This window comes from Eublepharis macularius, chromosome 1, assembly GCF_028583425.1.
Source record: "Eublepharis macularius isolate TG4126 chromosome 1, MPM_Emac_v1.0, whole genome shotgun sequence".
NCBI lineage: Eukaryota > Metazoa > Chordata > Lepidosauria > Squamata > Eublepharidae > Eublepharis > Eublepharis macularius.
In genome coordinates, this window is record NC_072790.1 from 30,942,304 (window position 1) to 30,968,026 (window position 25,723).

General features: G+C 45.3%; 1 protein-coding gene across 1 annotated transcript in view; it reads right to left on the reverse strand.

Moving 5' to 3' along the window:
- The window catches only part of COL6A1 (collagen type VI alpha 1 chain), a 65,005-nt gene extending 39,486 nt beyond the window's left edge, over positions 1 to 25,519 (reverse strand). The window contains exons 1-14 of the mRNA XM_054978062.1: positions 25,002 to 25,519; positions 23,280 to 23,409; positions 15,226 to 15,426; positions 12,206 to 12,365; positions 10,007 to 10,117; positions 9,883 to 9,903; positions 8,488 to 8,508; positions 8,347 to 8,391; positions 7,784 to 7,837; positions 2,998 to 3,042; positions 2,872 to 2,898; positions 1,456 to 1,482; positions 1,193 to 1,237; positions 208 to 261 (exon numbers count right to left, since the gene is read on the reverse strand). Of these exons, the coding sequence (XP_054834037.1) occupies positions 208 to 261; positions 1,193 to 1,237; positions 1,456 to 1,482; positions 2,872 to 2,898; positions 2,998 to 3,042; positions 7,784 to 7,837; positions 8,347 to 8,391; positions 8,488 to 8,508; positions 9,883 to 9,903; positions 10,007 to 10,117; positions 12,206 to 12,365; positions 15,226 to 15,426; positions 23,280 to 23,409; positions 25,002 to 25,110 (1,050 nt within the window). The 5' untranslated portion in view covers positions 25,111 to 25,519. The remainder of the gene's footprint in view (positions 1 to 207; positions 262 to 1,192; positions 1,238 to 1,455; positions 1,483 to 2,871; positions 2,899 to 2,997; positions 3,043 to 7,783; positions 7,838 to 8,346; positions 8,392 to 8,487; positions 8,509 to 9,882; positions 9,904 to 10,006; positions 10,118 to 12,205; positions 12,366 to 15,225; positions 15,427 to 23,279; positions 23,410 to 25,001) is intronic.
- Positions 25,520 to 25,723: the final 204 nt, after the last annotated feature.

A 25,723-nucleotide genomic window follows, 5' to 3' on the forward strand; every position in this document is an offset into this window, starting at 1 on the left:
TTGGGTTGGATCCGGCCAGCTGTTGAGCTCAGCCTCACCCAGTTCTTCTTATTACAGCCTCCAAACCGCACAGCTCTTGCCCATCATTCCCACCATAACCCTTTCACTGCATGTGTACCTGCATCTATAATTCTGCCCTCACAACTGAGTGCTCACCTCTATGGCTGGCCATTGGGGCTATAAACATAATCTGTTAAAAGTACGTACATCAAATCCAGGGGAACCTTTGCATCCAGGTAATCCATGAAATCCATGTTCGCCCTGTAGGGAGAGAAGAGAGTTAATTGCCTTTGCAATCAACTGGCAAAGCAATCAGTCAGATTCTCAAAGAGTGGAAAGGGCTATTTGGGGATACAGCATTCAGGCACAGAGGCTGGGGTCATTTCGTAGAAAAAGAGCTGGAGGGACTCATTAGCATAACTCATTAGCATATGCCACGCCTCCTGCCATCACCAGAAGTGTGTCATTAGTATAATTGATTTGCATATGCCACACCCCCTGACACCACCTATTCTGGCTGTTTTGGACCGAATCCTGGCCATTCAGGGCTGAAATTGGGCCCGAAATGGCAAAAAGGGGCTGAAAATGCCTGAAAAGGGGCCCAAAATGGTCAGGATTGGGCTGCTGATGAGCGGGAGAGTGATCCACCACCCGTCAGAGACCCGATCCAGGCCGTTTTGGCCCCGATCCAGGCCGAAACAGGCCCAAAATGGCCGAGAGTCAGGTGGGCGGGGCCACCTGACATGTGACCTCTTTGGGGAACTGCCGGAACTGCATTCTTGTGCATTCCCCCTCGAAATGAGACCTGCACAGAGTAATGGTTGGAGAAAGCACTGTGATAGAAGGAATTACTTCGATACATTGTGGGAGGAGAGACATCCCCCCCCCCCCCCCCCGTTTCACTTTGTCAGTTTGGCAGAAATTTAGGCTGAAGGACTTTCTGGGTGGACTCATTCCATCAAGAGAGCTGGCTATCCCTATAACATCTGTGGATTTTCTCTGGAATGAACCTTTTCAGGACAGTTACGACCATTTATTTCATACAGTTTTGTTCTAGCTTATTTATTTTAGATGTTTTCAGTTGTTTTTCAACTTTAAAAAGTTGGTAATGAATAGTAGTTACTATTACTGGTCCTTAACAGGGGGAATGAGAGACCTCTGAAAGGGGCAAAGATCAAATGCCGCAACCTACCTTCTTGCCGTCAATGCCATCAATGCCCCGCTTGCCCTTCTCCCCCTGAAATCGGAAAAAGAGAAGAATGAGTGCCAAAAACATGACCGTTTTTCTTCAGTAAAATCCTGTAAAGTAACATCAACAAAAGAAAACTTCCAGGCCCTGGGGCTGGTTGGAAGTTGCAGGATGCAGCAAAACGGCCGAAACTGGGAATCTTTTGTATGCCGCATGGGATGAAAAGCAGAATTTAAGAACAATGAATAAACAAAAGACACACATACCTTGGATCCCTTTGCACCTCTGGAGCCCTGTGGGTAAGAAAAGAGGATTTAGAAAAGACTGTCTTTTAAGGAACCTGCTTTGAGCTCATAGGCCACCTACCTAAACTGGAGGAAAAGGTTAGTCCCTTGGTCTTGTGTTAAATAATGGAAGGCAAGTAGATGGGAAACAGAAACACACAGCCTTTCTGTTTCCATCCACAGTAGTTGTCAACCGACGTGTAACTTAACTTGCTTGGCTCTGCCACAGGGGAAAGAAAGTTTTTCCTTTTTCTTGAATAATTTCAAGCAGAACCCCCTCTTTATCTTAACTGCTCACCAACTGATGTTAACAGCAAAGGCCAAATATAGGCTGCAATAGGATGGGACCTCAGAGATGCCACAGACTGTGTATTAGTTGTAGAACTGCAATGTCTATGAATTTCAACTTTCATTTCTCCCCCTTTAAAAAAGCAAATTTCAGCTGCTAGGGAAAGCAGGCTTGAAAGTGTGTGAGGTACGCCTGGTAATTTCTCAGAAATCAGAGAGGATGCAAAACAGCCTTTGTAGCAATTACAGGAGGCAGCATTTCAGAATCATGCACAATGCCTTGCTCTACCTCTCAAAGGTAGAAGAAAATGTACACATTGGACACCATTTACACAGAATTCAGTTGCTGTCTTCACTGAATTCAACTTGCCATGGGGCAGAATGCACATTTTTTCAGAAAATGCAATAACTGTATCATTATGCTCAACTGGGCATAATAGCCATGGGTCTTCACCAAGCTGATCTCCCTATTGCCATACAAGGAATCAGGCCAGTGATTCGTGGAGGGATATGTTTGCTGGTGCAGCTGTGTGAAGTGATGCTTGCTTCACAAGGAGATAAAATACACCAAACCATGACATCCCAATATTTGGCATGCAGTGCTGTTCGGAAAGGTATTGGGACCAGAAGAAAAAAAAGCATTGTAGACAGGGAGCAGCAGGGTTTTTTTTCTGGGGAAAGAGGTGGTGGAACTCAGTGGGTTGCCCTAGGAGAAAATGGTCACATGGGTGGTGGCCCCGCCCCCTGATCTCCAGACAGAGGGGAGTTGAGATTGCCCTCCGCAGAGGGCAATCTCAACTCCCCTCTGTCTGGAGATCAGGGGGTGGGGCCACCGGCCATGTGACCATTTTCTAGAGGTTCCGGAACTCCGTTCCACCATGTTCCAGCTGAAAAAAAGCCCTGTGGAACAGTATGTGGAAGAGTCAAATGCCCGAAGAAACTAGGGGGAGAAATAACAACAGTTTAAAAGTAAATTTAAAAATATAAGTGCAGAGTATAAGACTGCAGTGGAATGCACCCCTACCTGGAAGTAAGTCCTATTAAAAACAGTGGGACTTCTAAATAAATAGGCATAGGATTGCATTATCAACCAATCAACAGCATACTTGCCTTGTCACCTCGAGTTCCTTTTTCTCCCTAGAGAGGACAAGAAGAAAGAACATGAATATGAGCAAAGTGGAGACAAAATTTAATTCTGAGATATAAGAACTATGTTATGAAGGAAATCACGCTCACCTTCATCCCTTGGTAACCGACAGGTCCAGGGTCACCTTGCTTCCCCTAGAGTAAAGAAATAAGAGCAGCCATCAAAAATGATGCGGAACACAAGGTTGCCAGCTCCATCACAGGCAATATCTGGAGATTTGGGGGTGGTGCCTACAGAATGCAGAGACTAGGAAGGGAGCTCAGCAGGGATGTGATGCTGTGCAGAATGTGTCCTCTGCAACAGCCATTTTCTCCTAGAATTGACCTCTGTAGTCTGCAGAGCAGCTGTGATTCCGGGAGAATGCCAGCCCCCCGCCCTGGAGTTCGGTAACCTTAAACTGAAGACAGCAGTCCAATAGAAGTTCTTCTCATATGGACCAAAATCTTGAGACCTGCATCCAGAAACAGCTATCACACACAGCATGCCACTTCTCCCATTAAGGACTACGTCTCCTTTTATGTCCCCTGCAGGGCCTTGCGCTCTGCGGATAAGCAGAGCTTATCTTGGTGGTTCCCCAGACCAAGGGACATTCAGCTGGCCTTGACTAGGCCCAGGGCCTCTTCTGCCCTGGCTGTAGTGTTGCCAGGTTGCCCTACCCCCTGGGCAGGAGTTGGGAAACCTGGCACTTACCTTGCGATCTCTCCTTGCTTGACCATTGCACTCCTGGCTTGTGTGATGATGTCACATCCGGAAAGTGATGTCATCATGCAGGCCTTGAAATGCTCCTGCGCTCCACTGTGGCCTGATTTGAGCCCAAATTGGGCCACAGTGGGCCCAAATTGGGCTGCTGTAATGTGTAGGAGCACACCCCAGGAAGCACGTTCCTCCCCCACCGGCCATGTAAGCGGGGGCAGGGGGTGGAGTGTGAGAGCGGGGCATCCCCCAGCCCTAGCGAGAGACTGGTGGCAACCCTACCTGGCCCCAGCCTGGTGGAATGCACACCCAATGGAGATCCAAGCCCTGCAGGACTGTTTAATGTTCTGCAGGGCCTGCAAGACGGAGATGTTCTGCTGGGCCTTTGGCTAAAAGCCAGATTGTCCCCTTTCCTGACCACCATGCCCCACCTGCAACCGGCCTGGGCCTATATCATGACTGCACCTGTGGTTTTAGAGCAGTTTCATAGTAGCCTGGTATTGTTTAGAAGCGCCTGGATTTTAACTGTTAAATTGGTTTTATATTGTCATGATGTTTTAATTGCATAGTTTTGTTTTAAGCTACCCTGAGCCCGCTTGTGGGAAGGGTGGGGTATAAGACAAATAAAATAAATAAGTATCTGAATCCTTCTATTGGAAGACAGTTTCAGGTAGGAAGATAGAACAGCTTGAAAACCTATATCTGAACATCTTGTTGGCCTTTAAGGGCACAAATCTTGCTCTTCTATTGGAAATATTCTCTCCTTCTCTCAGGCACCCCCCCCCCCCCATATATGTGTGACAAAATGCAGCAACTATGAATATGACTTTTCCAGACTGTGCTTGATGACATCTTTAGGCTGATTTGCCTGGATTTAGTTAGAACGCTTTATAGGCCGATACTTTAGTATTTATCAATGATAACATTTGAGAAGGCATTGCTTCTCTCTCGGATCTGAACCAACATGTAAATGTATTTTGGGCTGAAGAGAGCCTGCTTATTCCACACTGTGGTAGAATGGATTCGCACACATCCTCTGCCCAGGAAACAAATATTTTGAAATACAGCAAATGTGTGTTAAAACCACTTCTGCCATTCCTCTGTCCACACACCGAGACTCCCAGAGTACTGTAGAGCTCTGACTGGATAAAAAATGAAGGCTTCTATGTATTTATAATATTGCATTGTGTCCCGAGCCTTATAACTGATTAAAAGGAAGCTAGCAATGTCTTCTGTCCATTGGGAAGGCAATCTTTTCCCCTGCAATAGTCAACATGAAGACTTCAGTAATAGCATGGTCTAGGTTATTCACCATTTGGCATGAAACGAAAACCGAAAGAAATGTCTGCTGTGAATGAAGGGCTGTTTCCTGGGCTTCCAAACTCAACACAAACAAGGTGTGTAACGGGCTATTTGTGGATGGGGGAGAAGCTCATCATCTCTCCCCACCCCCCAGCCAAAAGGCCTCGTTTTAAAAAAAGAGAGGAGGGAACACTACGTTTCCTCCACCCTTCAGCAAATTTGATCCTGAACACACTCAAGTAACACTGCCTTGTTTGTACTCTGAAAGAGGCAGATTCCAAAATGCAGTCAAAGAAAGAAATCGAAGGGAACTGTGAGTCAGAGGAATCCCTTGTGGTCAAGAACAACTTTTTTTAAAAAAAAAACCCTTTCAATGATGAGATTCTGGAACAAGAGAAAGCTTTTCTAGAGAGAAGCTGAGGAGCACTTTCCCATCTAAACAGGGCTTCAGATATGGTCTTTCCTTGTGGTGGAGAGTGCTCTCAAGTCATAGCTGACTTATGGCGACCCCTGGTGGGGTTTTCATGGCAAGAGACTAACAGAGGTGGTTTGCCATGGCCTGCCTCTGCAACCCTGGTCTTTGTTGGAGGTCTCCCATCCAATCACTACCCAAGGCCGCCCCTGCTTAGCTTCTGAGATCTGACGAGATCGGGCTTGCCTGAGCTATCCAAGTCCAGGGCACGGTCCTTACTCCCAACATCATTTACCAGCCAAAAAACCAACTGGTGCCATGCTAGGATAGGAGAAGAAGGAAACTGGACAGAAAAATCTTTATTTACAAACCCCCACAGGGTTGCAATTCTTAGCCAAAGGTTTTGATACATGAAATTGAGTGCCCCGTTCTTAGGAGGCAACAAGTGACTGTACCGTTTCCTGTGAAAACTGTTCCGAGAGCTTCAAATTAAATTAAGGAAGATTTGAGGCTAAAAGCCCTTTTGAAAACACTGAGTCATCACTACGGTCATTCACCGTTTAAACATGCAATTTGCAGGGTCACGGATTACCCCAACGGCCAGTCCTGGAAACTCTTATGTAAAACATTTCTGATAATAATTTTTTTTAAAAAAATTCCTTTACAAAATGCTTAAGAATGTTATCACAAACCTAAAATATTTCCAGTTGTTTAGTAATCCTCAGAAAGATAACAATAAAGCCAACCCACCCATTCTCTTATACACAAAATAAGTATGTGTGTATAACATAAAATGAGCCATCAAGTCACAACTGACTCAAGGGGACCCCCACCACGGGGTTCTCAAGGCAAGAGATGAAAAGAGGTGGTTTGCCGTTGCCTTCCTCTACACAGTGACCCTAGTCTTTCTTGGTAGTCCCCTCTCCAAGTACTTAAGGATGGCTGACGCTGCTCAGTTTCTGAGCTCTGACGTGATCAGGCTAGTCTCAGCTATCCACACTGCTACTTGTGTGTGTGTATTTGAAACTCAGGAAAAACTAAGAACTGTGTCTAAGACGCTAGAGTAGGTCACAGATCCCTGAACAATTGGCACATCAGTCAATTGCAAAAAAATAAAAAGGTCAAACATGTCTGTGGCTGTACAATAAAACAGGCACAGTAAACTGGTTTATTAGACCATGAATTCAGGTTTGTGAAATGGTACTTGATCTAGCTCTCGACATACATAGCCAGTTCTTTACAACAATTATCGGCCCTAGAGAGAGAGAGAGAGAGATCCAGCCATATTCTCATGAAAAGCCAGCGCAAGGGGGCCCGGATCGCTATCACAATACATCTAAGCTGGATACAGATATGAAAAGTCTGCTTGTGGATCACCTTTGCAGAAGTCAATACATGGCTTTTAGCCTAGGAAACTGTAAACTACAACCAGGATTACCAGATACGATAGAAGGTCAGGATCCTGCACTTTCAGCAGTTGTCCAAGAGTGGGAATTTCATCACTGTGGAAGTGCTACACGTTGCAATATTATTACTCTAAAAATATTGGAATTTTCCAAGAGCTGTGATTAAATCATACTGTTTTCCAAAATGTAACTGACCTTGTGAATTGATACAGGGCAACAGTGAGGGGAGGGAAGTTCACATTTACGTGGCAAATGTTACGTTTCAAGTGTTATTTTGTGTGTGTGTTATGTGCCATCAAGTCACCTCCAACCTATGGCGACCCTATGAATGAAAGACCTATGAATGAAAGGCCTCTGAATGAATGTCCTATCATTGAGTGATTCCGCACACATTGGATAATGCACTTCCAATCCTCTTTATAGGTCATTTGGAATGGATTTTTTTGTGCGCGGAACAAAAAATCCACCTCAAACGATTGATAAAGTGCATTGAAAGTGCATTAGCCAACGTGTGCGGAATCAGCCATTAACAGACTTGCTCAGATCATGCAAACCGGTGGATGTGGCTTTCTTTATTGAGTCAAGCGATCTCATTTTGTGTCTTCTTCTTTTCCTACTGCCTTCCACTTCTCCTAGCATTATTGACTTTCCCAGGGAGTCTTGTCTTCTCATGATGTGACCAAAGTACAATAGCCTCAGTTTTGTCATTTTAGCTTCTAGGGAGAATTCATGCTAGTAAATACCTGGGACTTTCTTGCAGCTAAGCACATGGAACATCTGCTGGACGGATACCAAAGTACTAGAGACAGGCCAATGGTTCCCCCAACAGGGATCCACGGCTTATTTATAGACATCTCCCCTTCGTACTTTACATGGGGTTCACCTCCACAAATAGGTTTGTCGTGCAAAGCAAATCAGTCCCGAATTGCCCCTCCCCAAATGATGGTACCTTCATGGCACCTAGAGGATATTTCGAAGGAATAATTAAATACATTTACCCCAATAAGGGATTCCATAACCCAACTATTCCCCACTCAAAGTCAAATATATTGTTCTACTTACAGGCTCCCCAGAGTCTCCTTTTTCACCTGGCATGCCGGGCTTCCCTCTTTCTCCCTGGAAAAAAAAAACACCAGGAAAGCTATGATATCATTTCCATACTATGCTGATTTGCATAGAATTCAGTGATGCAAACAGACAGAGAGCTGTGGAACCGGTGGAGGAAGGGGCAAGAGGGCCCGAGAACCTCTTCCCCCTTGTAAACCACGCCCGCTGCATTCTGATCATCTTTGCTGCTACAACCTTTGATTCAGAACACGACATTTTTGAATTATAAGAGAGGGTGGTACACCCCAAGCGTGCAGAAAAAATAATGCCGGACCTCTCCCTGGACAAGAATTAGAATCACAGCGTGAGACGAGATGGCACCCCTGCTTTCAGAAGGCAGCTTTAAGCAAGTGCCTTAAGAAATGCTAAACATCTCAAAAGAATGTACACATCTTCACAAATCCAAACTATTTTTCAGTCTAAGGTCTATGAAAAGCTTTCCAACAGAGTGTTTGCATCAACTCCAACCCCAACCTTGCTCAGCTTTGAAGAAATGGCAGGTTGACCGAGAAACCTACCTCGTATCCTGAATCTCCGATGGGTCCCGGGGGACCTCGGGCAGGCTAAAAATAGAACAAACAACAGATAATTAATATTGAGAACCGTGATTCCAAATGAGTAGAGATAAAATACGAGAAAGTAATTCTGGTGGTGCTTACCTGGCATTCGTACGAGCAGCACTGTCAACAAAGAGAAAGCACACCGTTAGAGGAAGAGGGTTACTTTCACAGAAGAGCGATCTTCTGAGCCAAATGAAATGGAAAACTATCCCAAGGTTTGCTTCGGTCAGGTCGAAGAGGGCCAAGGGACATGCCACACCTCTGGCCTCTATAGACAGCAAACTAGACTTGTGGTTCTTGGACTAATGGAACACTAATGTGAGCAACTTGAAACTACAAGACACAGCGATATTGCATTGCTGGGACAGGCAATAAAGTGTTGATGAGGTTCCAAACGTAATTGTATAGGCTTCTTTTTAATGTCATTTCCATCAGAATAAGGAATATTGATTTTATTCATGCAAGCTACTTTGCCTATAAAAATGTGCAAAAAAATATGTAAATAAATATATAAAACTGTCTGCCTTACTGCATGTACAATGCACTCGTACTAAGGGCCAAGCCACAAGTGACGAATGACACTTGAACGGCAAGTGAACAGACTCACATGTATTCCTCCCTGTTCACTTGCGCTCCACTTGCACTACACTCAATCACATGATCAAGTGGAGCACAAGTGGAGCCCCAGTGAACAGGGAGGAATACGTGTGAGTCTGTTCACTTGCCGTTCAAGTGTCATTCGTCACTTGTAGCTTGGCCCTCAGTTTCTCCTCCGAAAACTTCCATACTAATCTCCATGCGCCTCCTCTGGCAGACATCTGCCATGACAAGGATCAAGAAGAAATCAGCCAAGGACAACCTAAACCTGACACCCTTCTGCCCATTGGTGGGGGCTTTGGATGGAGACAGTCAATCAAGAATGATATGGTAAACGCTGATATTACCACTTCCCACAGATGCTTGAAAATGTGGGGTAGTAGACAGCAGAGCAACAACTTGCAACAGGCAAGAGGATTGTTTCTGCGGATGGGTTCTGACACCGTGTATTTTGAAGAAACTGTTGATTGCTTCCCAGTCAACTGCTTCAACATTGAGAATTTACCAGCACTTTTTATCAGCAGATATAAAGATTATTTCTCGCAGGAGATTTCTGGCCCTGTGATCTACACAGGAGTATGTTTGGGGCCTACCACATAATGCCTAACCCCCCTACCCTCCTCTCTAAACAATGGAATCCTGCACTGCCAATTATATTTGCCTTGCAAGTCCAATAGGGTAGCTCTAGAAATCACTAGAAAAAATATGGTAAGAGCACAGAGTTTACCATAGAGCTTTAGGTGATTCCTAGAGCTACCCACAGTTGCTTCTGGGTTGCGCCTGGAAAAGATGTACTGATGTCTGTGCCGATGTTGCACATGTCCCCTGCCCCCAACCCTCCCACTGGTTGCCAGGCTGAACATTATTCCCCAGCTGAAAAACAGTGGAAAAACTTACCGAGTGCTCCACGTTCTCCGTCTGAAATGAAAAAACAACAAAGAAATCAAGGGTTGAGATGGGAAGTAACAAGGAAGCCTTGGAAATGTGTCAGGCAGACAAGAAGCAGAGAGGCAAGACTCACAATCATATTAGTGATGATGTCGATCGTTTTCTCAAGCTCGTGCTGAGGTGCTGTTGCGGTGAAATTGCGACGATAGGTGTGGTCGGTGGCAATGACGCTCAGCCTGGTTTCCTAGGGGAGAACAATCACAGAGCCACGTGAGATGCCAAAGGGCTTGGAAAGCTCTGGGCACTGCCTTGATCCCTTCCTAGTTCTTTTGAAATTCATCTGAGCAACTGAGGTCTTCCCTGTGCCAACTACGAAGGCAGCAGCGACCTCCAAAATCAAGGGAAGAACTGCAGTTATTTAATCCACAGGGGAAGAATAATAATATTGCCATATTTGGGCACCTTAACTCTTGAGGTGTCTAACCATGACTGAGGCAGTCATGAGTGACAGGTGCCATGATAAGGAGGGCTGGGCTGGAGCATTCTACCTAGCAGCCCTTTACCTGTAAATCATAGTGGAGTTTTATAACATTTTTTAGCATCATTACCGACCCATTCTTGCAGATCCCGGCCAACTGAAAGGCTGGGCCGTGCCTTTTTAGATGACTGTCATGGGCTATATTGAGGATTGTCCTTGGTAGCTGCACCTACCGAATGTGGATTTTAGTTCCTGCAAAAGGTGAACCTAGGGTTGCCAACTCTGGGTTGGGGGAAATTCATGCAGATTTGGGAGTGGAGCCCGGGAAAAACAAAGTTTCGGGACCTCAGCAGGTATAGAGTTCACCCTCCAAAGCAGCTATTCTCTGCAGGGGAACTTATTTCTGTGGGCTAGAGACTGGTTGTAACACTGGGAGATCTCCAGGCCCATCCTGGACTTTGGCAACCCTAAGTGAACCCCAAAGGCTTTGGGGTCGGCAACACTAACTTCCTGCAGAGGAAAGTGTCATGGCTCAGCAGTAGAACATCTGCCTTCCATGCAGAAGGTCCAAGATTTACCCCCTGCCACCACTCACCTGGCTGGTGGTAGGAAAAGGTACGGGGGACCGACCCAACTGCATGCACTCCGCCTGGGAGGAATGCAGCTGAAATGGGCATGCATGCTTATGCGTCGCTAGAAAATGACATCATTTCCAGTGTGATGCAGAAGCGACAGGTCACTCCAGGGCCGAGTCTCTAAAACTCCGCACAATGCTATGCTTTGGGCCGAGTTTCAGAGACCCGGCCCCATCACGATCCACTGCTTCTGCATCGTGCCAGAAATGACATCATTTTCTGGTGATGCAGAAGCATACCACATGGAGCAGATTCTTCACGTTGAGCAACAACATTGGCAAAATAACATCCTCCGCGCAGTTTTCACATTAGAAAACTGCAGGGGGAGCGGGGGGGAGGCAGAAATTTCTCCTCGTCACTCCCAGCGATGTTCCGAGCCCATTTTTTTAACAAGCAGCTCCTCGCAGCTGCCGTGTGACTGCATGGAGCACGTTAAAATGAGTGCAAGCCCATGCAGAAAAGTATTGTCTAGAGATGCCATCAGTGGAGAATATGCACTGATGCCTCAAGGAAGATGAAAGTTCAAAGTTCAGATGAGAGCCGTCTCCTCTCAATTCATGGGACATTAACAGTGAAATCCTAAACAGAGTTACTCCAGTTTAAGCTTAGATTGGGCCTAGATTGGAGTAACTCTGCTTAGGATTTCACTGTTAAGAGCCTGAATAGCCACTGGATCAGCTAAGTAATGTCCTGTCTCTACTCCAATGCCCTTTGCTTATGGACAGCAGTTCTAACCAGCGGTCATTTCATAGAAAAAGAGCTGGAGGAACTCATCAGCATAACTCATTAGCACAACTCATTAGCGTATGCCACACCCCTTAACAGCACCAGAAGTGTGCCGCTAGCATAACTGATTTGCATATGCCACACCCCCTGACATCACCTATCCTGGCTGTTTTGGACCCAATCATGGCCATTCAGGGCTAAAATTAGGCCCAAAATGGCAAAAAAGGGTCTGAAAAAGGTCTGAAAAGGGGCCCAAAATGGTCAGGAACGGGCCGCTGCTGAGTGGGAGAGTGATCCAGCACCCGTCAGAGGCCTGATCCGGGTTGTTTTGGCCCCAATCCAGGCTGAAACGGGCCCAAAATGGCCGAGAGTCAGGTGGGTGGGGCCACCTGACATGTGACCTCTTTGGGGAACTGCCAGAACTGTGTTCCTGCGCATTCCCCCTCAAAATGAGCCCTGGTTCTAACAACACCCATGTGTGCATGCTTTGTACCAGATGGTCTGGAGAAATGGCAATGGAGAACACTTTGATCCCCAGGTGCTTTGCTTCGTTGACAGCATCTTCCAGTCCCCCACAGGGCTCTTTGTAACCGTCCAAGGGATGGCCGTCCGTCACCACAACCAGATATTTGTTTTCTTTCTGATGAGATCCCCTGGAAATATTCAAACCAGTTAGTGATGAACAAGAAGAGTGTGGAGTCATCAGACAAGACAATCTATCTCCCTTCCTGAGTTAAAGAAGAAAATAATACGGCCAACTCCTCTGAGAGATCAGCCCTAACCCCAGAGTATCTTTCAGCATTACAATTCCCACTTTTCTTCTGCAGCAACCAGACCAAAAGCCTTCTTCATTAATTAAAAGGAGGAACACCCCCCCTCTCCAAAAATCAAATTGATTTTCCCCAATGAACTGCTCCATTGCTATGCAGGTAAATCTAAGCAACAAGATCATGCTTGCACTCTAAGATAATGCCCGTGTTTAAACACCCCAGATTTCCTATTAGCACACCCCAGGGCTTAAAAGACTTACTTTCTGTTGCTATAAGAGCTATAACAGGACTGCACATTTCTCCTTATAACTCTGCAACTAAAAGGGCTAGATGCTTACTTATGTTTTTTTAAAAAGAATAAAACCTAGAACATTGTTGCCATAGATTATTATAACATAATGCTATTGTGATAGTTATTACTGATTTTTAAAAAAATGAAAAAAGTATCCTGGTGGAAAGGAGAGAAACAGCTGCCATGGGGACTATGGTAAGAAATGAGCATCTTCCTGTCAATGTAGTGTCCAAAGGCATTTTGACTGCAATCTTTCCAGAAAGATCATATCAATCCAGGTTTGGGAAAGATCACAGCAAAGTAAGGGAAAACACAAAAACAGGACGAAGAGAGGACAATGTCATGTAGTTACTCCTGTAAAGAGGAAGTTAAGGTAAAACAAAACATCTGATTGGAAACAGCCATGTTGGTTGTGAGAAGTCCCCATTAACACTCTTGCCAAAGTATTCTAGACCAGCTGAATTTTGCAAATGCCTTTCAAAGGCAACCAGCCCCTGTATAGCATAGGAAGCGTATAGTATCATGCACATATATGACTGAGGACTTCACATTGAAAAATCAAACAGATTTTAGGAGAAAAAATACTGGATTTGAAATCCAAAAGTCTGATTATCTTTTCAGTGCAAAAAATGTAACCACGTTTCTTCTCGTTTTGATCTGCCATTGTGAAAACTTCAGGTGCTCTGTACGGATAGAATCATCCATAATGTAATGACCACACTTTTCATCTACACAGCACTTTAGAATGTTGAAACCATTTTACAGACATTCCTGAACTCCTTTAGAACAATCCTACCAAGTTCGTATTGTTGCTCCCATATTGCAAATGGGTGGACACGGAGAAAATTTTAAGTTTTAACTTTTTAAATGTTTTAATGTTCACCACTGAGGACGCTATTTGGGTAGAAAGGTGGTGCACAAATGTTTTTAAATAAATAAATAAATGGTGGCCAATTTGACTGTGGCCATGCCTACCTATCCATATAGGACATTTTTATCCAGCCCTTCTTTCCTCTAAGGAGTTCAGGAGAGCATACATTGTTTTCCTTTCTCCATTTTTATCCTTACAGCAACCCTGCAAAGGTAGATGTGGCTGAGAGCATAGTGGCAGCATGGGGAATTTATGGCTCGGGTGAGATTTGACACAGAGATTTCCAGCGCATAGCACTGTTCCTTTGATATTTCGCAAAGTGGGTTTTAAACTTACTGCACACATCCCTTTTTGTTAGCAATACACTATCTGGGGGAAAAAAGTTTTGCAGAAAAGTCTATCCTGGTCATATGCTACCCTATTTGCCTCAGAGCCAGGCCACACGATACGAATTACACGTGAATGACATGAAAACTGTTCCAATGTTGTTTTCAACTACACGCACCAGGACTACAGGCCCTCCATCGAACCTGTGTTCGCGGTGGCACGGGTTTTCTCCACGTACCTCCAAGATATTCCATCATGCTTCTCCACTTTGCACAGATAGGAAGTGAAAGATATAGGAAATAAGGACGCTCTGCATTGCTGACTTACTGATCGTGACCGCATACGTGGGCTGTCGTGGCTCCACTGGAGCAGAAAATTTTGAATGCGTGCCTGGACCAGGACACATGCTCATCGATAGAATGCTGGACATGAGAACTTGGGGTAAGGCAAGAATACAGACACTTGCTCGGTCGCGTGTATTTCGTATCCGACTCTCAGTCTCCGCCCAGACGTCTGGGCAAAGGCATGGATGGCTGTTGCATTTACTAACAGAGACATCTCTTCAACCATTGGAGCAGCCTCACCCATATGAAGAACGGTTTGCAGGGGGAGGGGGGTGCTTTAACAATATATAGTTGTACATACAATATCTAAATAACAGCGTCCACAAGGAAGAGAAAGGAGTTTTGAAGAACAAACAAAGCCCACATTCCAGCCACTAGAAGACCCATCTAAACTTAGCTGCTTTACAAGATTTGACTTATCCAAAGTTTTCACATTTCCACAAAGTCAAATTCTCCACAATTCTGTGCCAGAAATCTGAGCAATGTTTCGTTGCAGGGCTGTGGCCAGAAGTCTAACCACCCTGTTACTACTACCACTGCTGCTACTACATATTATCATTAACTCGGTGCTTTTTTGGTAAAAAAACAAAAACAAGAAAGAAGTGCTGATACTCATATATGAGGTTGCACCAATTTCTACCAATTCTCCCTTCAGAACTCGGGAGAGCCTCACCACTGGCAATAGTTCCGGTACTCAGTATCGGTGAGTACCACTACCACCACCATCACCACACGCACAAAAAAACCTTGCATTAACTTGGGCCTATGCAATCAGGCAGCCGTTTTGGCCCCAAGCATCCCATCAGTCAGCCAGGATTGTTCTGCTCCGACTTCCTTCAACAGCCAGCTGGGAATACATTCACTTGCTTTCCCCTTCCTCTGTTAACAGCACAACCAAAGCCCACTCACCCAATGAGCAGCTCTTCAATCCCTCTCTTGATGGCACAGTCCGTGTATGTGCCTTTGCCGATAGAAACCACAGAGGACACCCTCTTCTGCAAGTCCTCTTTCCCATCAGGCAAACGGGTGAGCCCCTTGATCACCTCAACCACATCGCTGTAATGCAGGGCGCCGGCATTCCACACCAGATTCCGGTCACACCGGTAATACCTGTAAATAGAGAAAGATTTCCTTAATTTTGGCACTTCAGGCATTCCAGTATCTGCCACACTATATAATCGAACGCCTCCACTAACTTTCCAAAGAGGCTAGGAAAGGGGAGTGAGATTACCAGGTTCCCACTTAGGGTGGGACATCTTCTGCTCCCAGCTGACTCCTCCTCCTGCTGCTCAACTGGGTGGCAGGAGAAAAATGGACAAGGAAAATGGGGGGGGGGGTGTTGTTGGTGGCATCCTGACGTGATGTCACTTCCTGTGCAACCGGAAGCGACATCATCACATTGACAGTGACTCCAGCTTTCAGTCAAAAGTCTATGGTTAAATCTGCTAAGACATTGCTGGCAACATAATGAAGTCGTTTTTGGTCACATTGGAAGCAATGTCATCATACCACTAGTGATATAATTATGTCACCAGCAAAGCCTGCACCACAGGTCAGTCTCCTACCAGCTGCTAGCCTTGTGCTGGCAACCCTTAACAGAGAACTGATAGATCTCAGAGACATGAGTTTGCTTCATAACATCACACTGTACTTAAGAGAGCAAACACGTGTACGGAATCTACATAAACAGTCCCTAATAAAGGAAAGAGATATGGTTGGTTCTCTTAAAGAAACTTCAGGATCTCCCTCCCTCCCTCCTCTTCTTCACGACTTCCAGGGCAGTGAACAGATTTCATTTACAAACCAAAGCAATGTCACCTTAATTATATCCATCCCCTTACCTTCTAAGCTATCAATGGCCTACTCCCATATGAACCTACTCAACCACCTTGGTTGTCTTTGGAGGTCCTACTTTAGTTGCCCCTCCTCCAATTTGAGCTAGATTGGTGGCAACCCAAGAAAGGGGCTTCTCAATCCGCAGCTGCAGTGCTGGCTACCCAAGGTCTAGATGGTGTAGGTATAAGTGGTTGCCATAGCTATCTGAGCCCCATATGTAGCAGGCAAAGTGTGTGCAAGGCGCTACAACAGACCTGGCTCTCTAAGTGCCAGATGGGGTGGGCGTGATCAGCTGTTGCCACAAGTGGGTGATCTGAACCCTGAATAGGGGCAAGCATTGGCAGCAGGAACTTCTCCTCCTCTTCCTCCTCCTCCATTTGGGGATGGGGCTTCAGTGGTGGGTCCCCCCAGTATGGTGTCTGGGGACAGCCTCCCAGTTGCCCATTGGCTAAGACTGCCTCCGGTGGCAAAACATGTTGTGACATCAGTTCTGCCCAGCAATCAACCCGTGTTCTAATTGTTAAAGCTCTTTGCACTCTCTCGCATATTTCTTTTGGGAAGAAAGCATTACGTCAAACCTTGGCTTTCTCGTGAAGGGTCTGGCAGTTAGTGAAACTTGCAAGAAGTTACACGAAAGCTCATCTTTGCCAACAAGCACAAATCTGAAACGATCAACATTCATGCCTTCTTCCAAGGTATTTTCACACCTTGTCTCTCGGATGTTTTAACAGCAGCCTTTTTCTCATTCACATCTTGGCATTTTAACAGTACCTTTAAACTGTGAAAAATATTCCTCATAGCCACCAAAGCCATAGATTGACCGAGTTGATGCAGCACAGACATGGTTTTGGATCCAGTTTACATTGACAGAAGAGCTCTCTCTCAGTGGAACCGGACTTTATGGCCTCCCCCGTTCCATAGCAGCCTAAAATACTCCCATGTACGGTGCTCCTGGGGGACAGGCATGCAGGTTAAGAAAGAGCACGAGGGGCTAATTGGGGGGGGGGGGTCTGCAATGGAAGGGGAGAATTGGCAGAAATTTCCATTAGCAGAAATCTACCTCTGGATCCAACCCATAGTTTTTAGAAAGGGATGGTTGCTAAATTTCCCCCATCCAAATCCTTCCCCAGAGTCTGACTTTTTGAATGACCTGATCTTGCTATTGGAAGAGCACCAATACATTAGCAATTCATCATTCTTTTGTTTTTGAATTCCAGATGTTCATATGAGCCATTTGTTTTATTTTCAGTTTATGACAAATTTCCCCTAGCAGGTTATCAATGGAATAGCACACAGGGAAACTGATTAAATCACAGTGCAAATGGAAATACTGACCGGCCCAAATCGCATGAGGCATCCTCTTTTGCCCTGTGATCGGTAGACATGTGTGCTAGTATGCATTGGTAACTTTTTTTTCTAACAAGGCATGAACTGCAGCAAACCGCATGTGCTTGGACCTCGCCCCCCCAAATCAGATTGCAATTTGCAAGCAAAGTGTTATGAAGCTTTCTTGAACATAAACAAACAAACACTTCTTCTGACCGTTCAAAAATGTCTGGAAATAGATCCTTTGAGCACCAACTCACAACGCTTTGCCAAAGTTCTCCCTCCGCACACAGCATTAGGGTTGCCAGGTCTGGGTTGCAAAATTCCTGGAGATTTTAGGGGTGAAGCTTGGAGAAGGCAGGGTTTGGGAGGAGAGGGTCTTCAGTGGGGTATGATGCCATAAAGTCCACCCTCCAAAGCAGCCGTTTTCTCCAGGGGAACTGATCTCTGTCGGCTGGAGATCAATTGTATTATCTGGAGCTCTCCAGCCATACACAGCACATATGCCACTCAAATTCTTTTCCACTCCCCCCCCCCCACACACAATTCTGCCCAAATAAAAATAATACCAACTTACAAAACAAGCTGTATTCTGATTAGGGATGAGCTACAAAAAGCCAAGGATTGTTTGTTTGTTTATGATTTGTATGTCCTGAAGATAAGCTCGTTCATTGTTACCGATGCCTTTTAGCCAGATTCATTTTCTATACAATGGGACAACACTCGTTTGTATGGGATGGCAGCTCCCAGAAGAAGAATATGAAATGAAATTGGTCAGGACTTTACTAGCTGTGGAGTTTTGTGTTTTTGAGGGTGGAGGGGAAAGGTCGTAGAGAGCGAGGAAAGAAGAGAAGTTGAAGGAATGCTGCCTATGGGTGACTGCCACCCACTGTGCAGGCACAAAAACACAACCTAACTTTACTGATTTTAAAAGAGACATCTCACAATGTCCCAGCAATTAACACATGAGCAATGAGCCATAGTCAAGCCGGCCCCCATGCTAAGTGCTGTCACTGACTACGAAGATGCAATCTCTCCGGCAATGCTGCTTGGTTTGAACTGCAATTAAATCTCAGAAGGATCAAGAAAGATTTGACACACACACGCTCCAAATAAGCAGGCATTTCCAACAAAACAAAGTGCAATGTTGGCTACATTATTGTGAAGTTCTCAGCACCCCCAATCATTTCTGAAATTAACATTAGAAATTTTCTTCCAGATAAAGCAGAAAGCAGGCAGAAGAGAATGTGGGGATCCCTGGAACAACAATAATGTGCACTAGAACTCTTCTCATCCTAGGTTAACACTTTGTGCACAAAAACATGGACATGATTGCACCAAGGATCACTGCACGAGGCACTTCCCCACACTGTTAAATACAGCTGCAACCTCCAGCATGCTGTATTCATTCACTCCACAACTGCCCATCTTCCACCAACATAAAAGCTGTTTTAAAAGGGTATTTGGGTTCACGGGATACCAGAAAGGCATTAACTGCTCCACAGGAGATTATCAACAGATCACTGCTGTGCACTGCATGCGCTTTAGTGCTCATGTATATCCACTGACACTACAGAAGAGGCAAACACATGCACAGAGATAAGAATATCCAACACTCTTCTGTTTGGCAAGAAACAGCACGCTGTGTGATGAGATCGCTTGAAGGCCAGCATAATGCTGTAAAACGGGGTCAGTTCTCCTGCCTCCTCAATCCTTTCTGGCATTGACCTCAAAACTGGCATCATACTAACATACGGAGAGGCTTATATGTTGTATCTAGGGTTGTCAATGCTGGCCTGGAAAATTCCTAGCGAGTTGAGGGCAGGGCCTGTGTAGGGGGGAGTTTATGGTATCCCATAGAGCAGTGGGGACCCCTGGGGGACCATGAAGTTATTGCAAGGGGTCTACAAATCCGTATGTGCCCGAAGCATTGTCATTTTGACCTTTTGGTCATTATATATTCTCAATCAATGGATACTAATAATATAACCACTATTATGTGGGGCAACTGCAGGGTTTTTTTAATGTTAAAAAGGGTCCTCATACTCTAAAAGGCTGGGAACCACTGCCATACAGTCTTCCCTCTGAAGCTGCGATTTTCCCTAGGGGAACAGATCTGTGTAGTCTGGCGATGAGCTTAATTCTGGGAGGATTACAGGCCCCACCTGGAGGTTGGCAACTCCCAACTGTAGCTGAAGTGGCGACAGCTGTTCAGCCGTTAGAGGTTGTAATGCAGGATTTCATAACGTGCACATTCAGAACATTTGCTCTTCCCCCTATTTTAATTAATTTGTGGAGTGGAGGTCAGATCCAGCTGTCCACACAATAAGGACAAAAGCGAACATCTGCCGTAGTACACTGGAATATGCCAATGCCATCAACAAGGCCTAGGGTTGCCAGGCCAAGTATGGCAACCAGAGGAAGGGTTGGCGGCAGGGATAAGGGGGAGTGGGGCAGTGCTGACAGTGATACATCACTTCCAGGGACAATCTAGATGTGACAAAAGGTAACTCTAGGAATCACCAGAAACTCTATGTGAAAACTACAATGTTTCCAGCAATTCCTAGAGCTACCCTTTGTCACGTGTACTTCTGGGCTGTTTTTAATTTTATTTTTCTTCTGCCACTTGCTGGTAGGAGGCCTGTCAAGCCTAAAAAACGATGATGGGGTCTTCTCTAAGAATAATCAGCAGTGTTCAGTGATGTCTGGTTTCCACAGCACATGACCAAAACATACACCTAAAATGCACCTTTAAAAAAACAAACTTTCATTGTACAAGAGGAATGAATGCCTCTTCATTTTACAGATTCATCACAGGCCCAAATTTCCTGCATGTGCCTAATGAAGACTGGCTAGGGAAAAGATTCTTGTAGATCCCTGCATTGGCTTGTATCCTGAACTCCTTTCTGCCAAAAGATGGTGAGATTTGTCATACCTACCAGTGTGGATGTCACACAGGGAGAAAAAGGGCAGAGTTTACCACCAAACAGAGCATCTTTCAATTCCCCTGATTTCAGTAGGGCACGGATCCCCAACCTTTTTGAGCTTGTGGGCACCATTGGAATTCTGACACAGGGTAGTGGGCGGAGCCACAAAATAGCTGTCACAACTTGGCTGCTGCAAGAGGCGGAGCCAGCTGCAAAATGGCTGCCCCAGCTCGCCCTCACACACAGTGAAGAACCTTGTGTGGTGGCAGCTGCTGCTAAAGCAATGTTTTTAAAAATCTGCACAGCCAATTAAATTTCCAAAGGCCGTTCAGAAGCCTTGCTTTGTAAAAGCCCCATGTGGCCCCACCCACTTTCTAAAAACACTTTGGGGCCCCCAGGAAAGATGTTGGTGGGTACCATGGTGCCCACAGATACTATATTGAGGTCTCTCAATATAGTACCTGTCTCTCAATATAGTACAATATAGGACCTCAATATAGCACCTGCAGCAGAGACTAAAGCACAACTAATTTTCTTTGGATTGGCCTGGTGATTGCACACATGACACTTCTTGCGTTTTCCTAGTTTTTGCTATTAAATGCAGATATTGTTGACACAGCTATTCTCATCATTGTGACAAAAAAAAAGTTTCACTCAAAAATATCTCCGCATGCCAAGCTGCTGCTGAACAAACACAGGAACAGGGCCAGTAAAAAAAGCTGGCAACCTAGCCACTTTTATTATTCTTGCACAACAATAAGAGAAATGGTGAGCAACGTGCAAGATATTTTCAGGCGTATTTAGATGTATATTTTGGCCATATGCTGGGGAAACAAGGCAGCTCTGATTTGGATAAATGAATAGTATAAACAATAAACCCAACTTATGACATCATTATATCTAATTCTGAAATCCACACAATGGGACAGAGATGGGGGAGGGATGTTCTACAACCTGAAGGAACCCCCATCTTGCAGAAAAATCTGAAATCTTTTAAAAAATTGGGAGGTTAACCTCCCATTGAAACAAGATCTGTCGCTTTAAGGGGATGAATGCCCATTGAGATCTCTTTGAGACTATGTTCTGAGATCTCAGCGGCCATTTTGTGGGTTGCTAAGCAACCACAACAATATTGCAGAGCCTTCCAAGCTTTCGTCTGTCAAAGGCAGGGGAGGGGGAAGAGAGACTGAAAAAGGTAAAAGGAGGGAAATAAGCAAGTAAAGGGGAGAGAAGGAGAACCTGAAGGGGCATTAACAGAAAAGGTAGACGGTTGGTGAAAGAAAAGGTGCAACACTGCCAAGTGGAAGAAGGGAACATGAGATGGGGAGGGACAGATAGTTTAGTGTGTGGGTGGCAGGGGGGAAGAGAAAGATGAAGGGAAAGGGGGAGGATTATGGAGGGTGCCAGGGGGAGGGAAACAGGAAGTAACAAGTGGGAGACTCACAAGAATTTGAAGGGGACATTTCATTTCCCCCTGTATCCCCTTTATCCTCCTTCCCCACTATTTTCTTTTTCCATCCTCCCTTTTCCCTGCTTCTTTCTTTCCCATCCACCACCCAACCTACTTTTTATCTGTCTCCCATCTACAGCTATATATATTAAATGTCTTCATTTATACCTCAAAGCAGCTTACATTGTTCTCCTGCCCTCCATTTCATCCTCACAACAACCCTGTGAGGTATGTTAGGCTGGGGGGACGTGACTGGCCCAAGGTCTCCACAGAGCTCCCACAACAGAGGTAGGATTTTGACTTGGGCCTTCCAGATCCTCATCTGAAACTCTGTGATGTGTCACTACATCACACTGAAACTCAGTGTCACTACATCACTACATCACTCTGGCTCTGGTGGGGTGGCTGCTATTGAACAGTAGCAATCAGTCAGGCCTGGGTGAGTCATACCAGTCAGGTCATAGCCATGGGCCTAGCCCCAAACAGTCCTCCCCCACAAAACTGCCCTAGAAAGTGTCCTGCCCCTCCCTTTTACTGACAGAAACCACGGTTTCAACTGGTAATACCGTTGTAGTTGCCTAGCTACAGCCACAGAGGGCATTTGTTTCTTAAAGCTACAGGTGCTGCTTCTGTTAGTTTGGGGATTTTTTTTTAGATTTCAGATTTTTCTGCAAACCTGGAGCCTTTCTCAGGCTTTTAGAAAAAGCTGTTCATGGCTCTGGTCTCCATATTTAAGTATCCACAGATTTGGCCATATTCAGAATTAGATATATTGATGATGATGATGTGAGAAGGAGGATACAGCAGGAAAAAGACATGCCCCCAATGAGTCCATATGTATCCCTCGCTTGCTAAGCTTTAAAAAAATTATTATTGTTCCAGCTTCTGAGCTGTTAACAGAAACCAGACACTCTCAGAGTTAGCAGACGAAGCTTTCCCCACCGCTTATTTCCATTTGGGAAAAACGTCCATTTCTCTCCTTTTCACTGCTGTGAAACATACTGGACCAGAGCTTGTAGAAAGGTAGCAAGTTCAGCCCTAGGTGTGTGCGTTTTTAAAAGTCCACAATCTTTTTCCATACAGGAGTTTCAGGGAACAGAAAGAGGCAAAACAAAAAGGGGATCTTGTGACTCGTAACCATATTGAGAGGCATGTCTCCTCACCTGGTGCTTTGCAAGTAAGAGTACAAAACACCCCTATGAAGTTTTGGGCAATGACAAGGAAATATCACACACACATACACACATGAAACAGATATTTATAAATTCATGTTGCAGACTTTGTAAAATATTTTATATGAATAACGTCAGTATTTCTTGACCATTTCAACCATTTAAAACAAAACACCTGAAACTCCCATGTCTGGGTGTTTTACTACGCTAGCTTCCAGGGCAGGAAATCTGTTTACACCTCAATAATATTACCTCTCTGTCAATTTATCAATGAAAAGGTTGGTGAAGGCTGTAATCTTGTCAACCAAGGCTCCGAATGGCTTTTCCCTTAAGGCAACACTTTCAGAGGTATCCAGGACAAAAAACAAGTCCACGGGGCAATCTGTTCAAAATCAAAAAGAGGGATTTAAAAAATAATATTTCTGGAAGGTTTCTCATGTTACAAGATTCTGCAGAAAACCTGTCAGATAACTTGGTGAAGCTGAACTCAGTATCGGGAGGGTAGAAATAAAGACAGCTGGTCTACCAGAGAATCGACAAAGAGCAAGGCCCCAACCTGCATCTTGCCATTGTCACATTTTCATTAAGTCACTTATTGCTTCAGCTCCACGAAAGCAGCCTCCCTTATCATGTGGTTTTAAGGAATATACAACCATCCAAAGAACATCCAAAGGTACTATATTATCATTAAATTTATGAAAGAGGCCTGCTAAAGAAAGTGGTAGGCAGGCCACAATTCAAAGAACCGCACAACCAGTTTGGCACCTCTGGCAGGGCTTTGGGCCTTCCCCCACCCCACCCCACAATTAGCAAAATTTTAAAAATCGATTCTGATATAGAACGAGGATATGTTGTTCAGGCACAAGAAAACCAATAATCAAGTCCTATGGGGCAAGCGAAAAGTAATTGTTTTCTGGCTTCTGTTGTGAGTAGGTAGTTTTAGAACTAGCCCATGTCCCACCATGTTTATACAGGAATCTCATTTAGAGCACAATAAATATGAGAAATTGTCACACACCCTGCGCAGAGGGCCAATCTGTACAGAGACACAGGTGTGCATCCTTCACCCCTTCCAACGGCCACACATTTGTGGGCCTGTGCACACAACCTCTAATACCCTTGATCCAAACTCTGTAAAAAGAGAGGATCCGGTTGGAGCATCTGGAATCTGTGTGCAGTAGTGTATATGTGTGTACAAATCCCCTCAGGCATATTCACGTACTGGGGCAGAGCCAACGAGGCAGCCCAGATCCCATATACAGCTTAACTTCAAACACTCTGCCTTAGAGCTTTTCTTTTAGAGAGAGAGAGGGGAAAAAAGTCTGAAGGCAAAGATTCTGTTTCTGAGGAAAAATGTGTCACCGAGCAAACTTTCCAGTATAAACAGTTAAAGATACTTCAGTAGATGTCTAAGCCTTCTATACTATTTCTTTGGGGATCAAATTCAGGGTTAAACTGGACATCCCCCCCCCCCTCTTTTTTGGCCTTAACAATCTCTTCAGAAAGTAGGATAATATTTGGATATTGTCACGACATTTTTCGTAAGTGCCTGCAAGTTTGTTCTCTCTCACAACTCATCCAGATTGAAATTTGTCAGTGAAATCCCCTCAAACGAGGGGCACCCAAACTATTGTTATTCCAGAAATTGCACTACCCGAAAGTAAAATGAAAGCTAGTTATTTTGAAAGATTCCTCTATACAAACCAAACACGGCATTTGGCGTGACATTCTGAGAACACTGTTAACCTTAAACTCTTAAAAACTGCAACTGTGGTTGCATGCAGAAGAGGCTATGCTATCTGACCAAAAGGAAATCTGCACTGATGGGTATGGGACAGCATGCTCTGCATCCCTGGCTGTGTCAAAGTTGCAGCTTAACCCTCCATTTCCACAACATTAAAACAAATACATTTTTTAAAAGCACGGGAGAGATGTGACAGGAGGAAGTGCTCCAACGCCCAGATCCATCCTTACCTTGAAAGGCGACGCCATTCCTGGAGATTTCTGTCCTTTGGGCTAGGACCTTTCTCAAGAGAAAGCAACTCTGGAGCAGGAAAGGGATGAAGAAGTAGGCTGGCTTCATAGTGCAAAGACTGGAAGGGCAGATTTACATCGAGGAGGGAAAGCAGGGGGCTGAGACGACCCCCGGGCAGCCCTTTGGCCGGCGGGCAGTTTTTTTTAGGAAGTTTCTCCTCTGTCCCTGAGTTACCGAAGAGTGGAAGGAGAAGGAAAGAGGATTAGGAGGGGCTGGAGGCTGGAGCTCTGCTTGCAGAAGGGAGGGAGCGCAGGCACCGCGGCTCGGCTGCAGCTGGAGAGCAGCCCCCGCTGGCGACTCGCGGAACGGCCTCTGGCTGCGCCCGTCTGGAGGGTGGAGGTGGGCTGGGGCGACCGGGCACCCGCGCAGTGGGCAGCCCCTTGAAATTTCCTAGCTTCCCTTTTTTACGCTTTTGCGCTGCAGCATTGCATTACTCGCAGTACGGCCACGACGCTTAACAGAAAACAACAGCGCTGCGATTCTGCCAATGAGCCGCACAATTCGACGCCAGTCCCTGGATAAAGTTTCTTGATATATTGAATGTTGGACGCGACAGTCAATTTGTGCCTCTTACCCCCCCCCCCCGCCACGGTTGCCAGCTCCAAGTTGGGAAATTCCTGGAGATCTAGGGGGTGAAACCTGGACAAACCTGGAGAAAGGG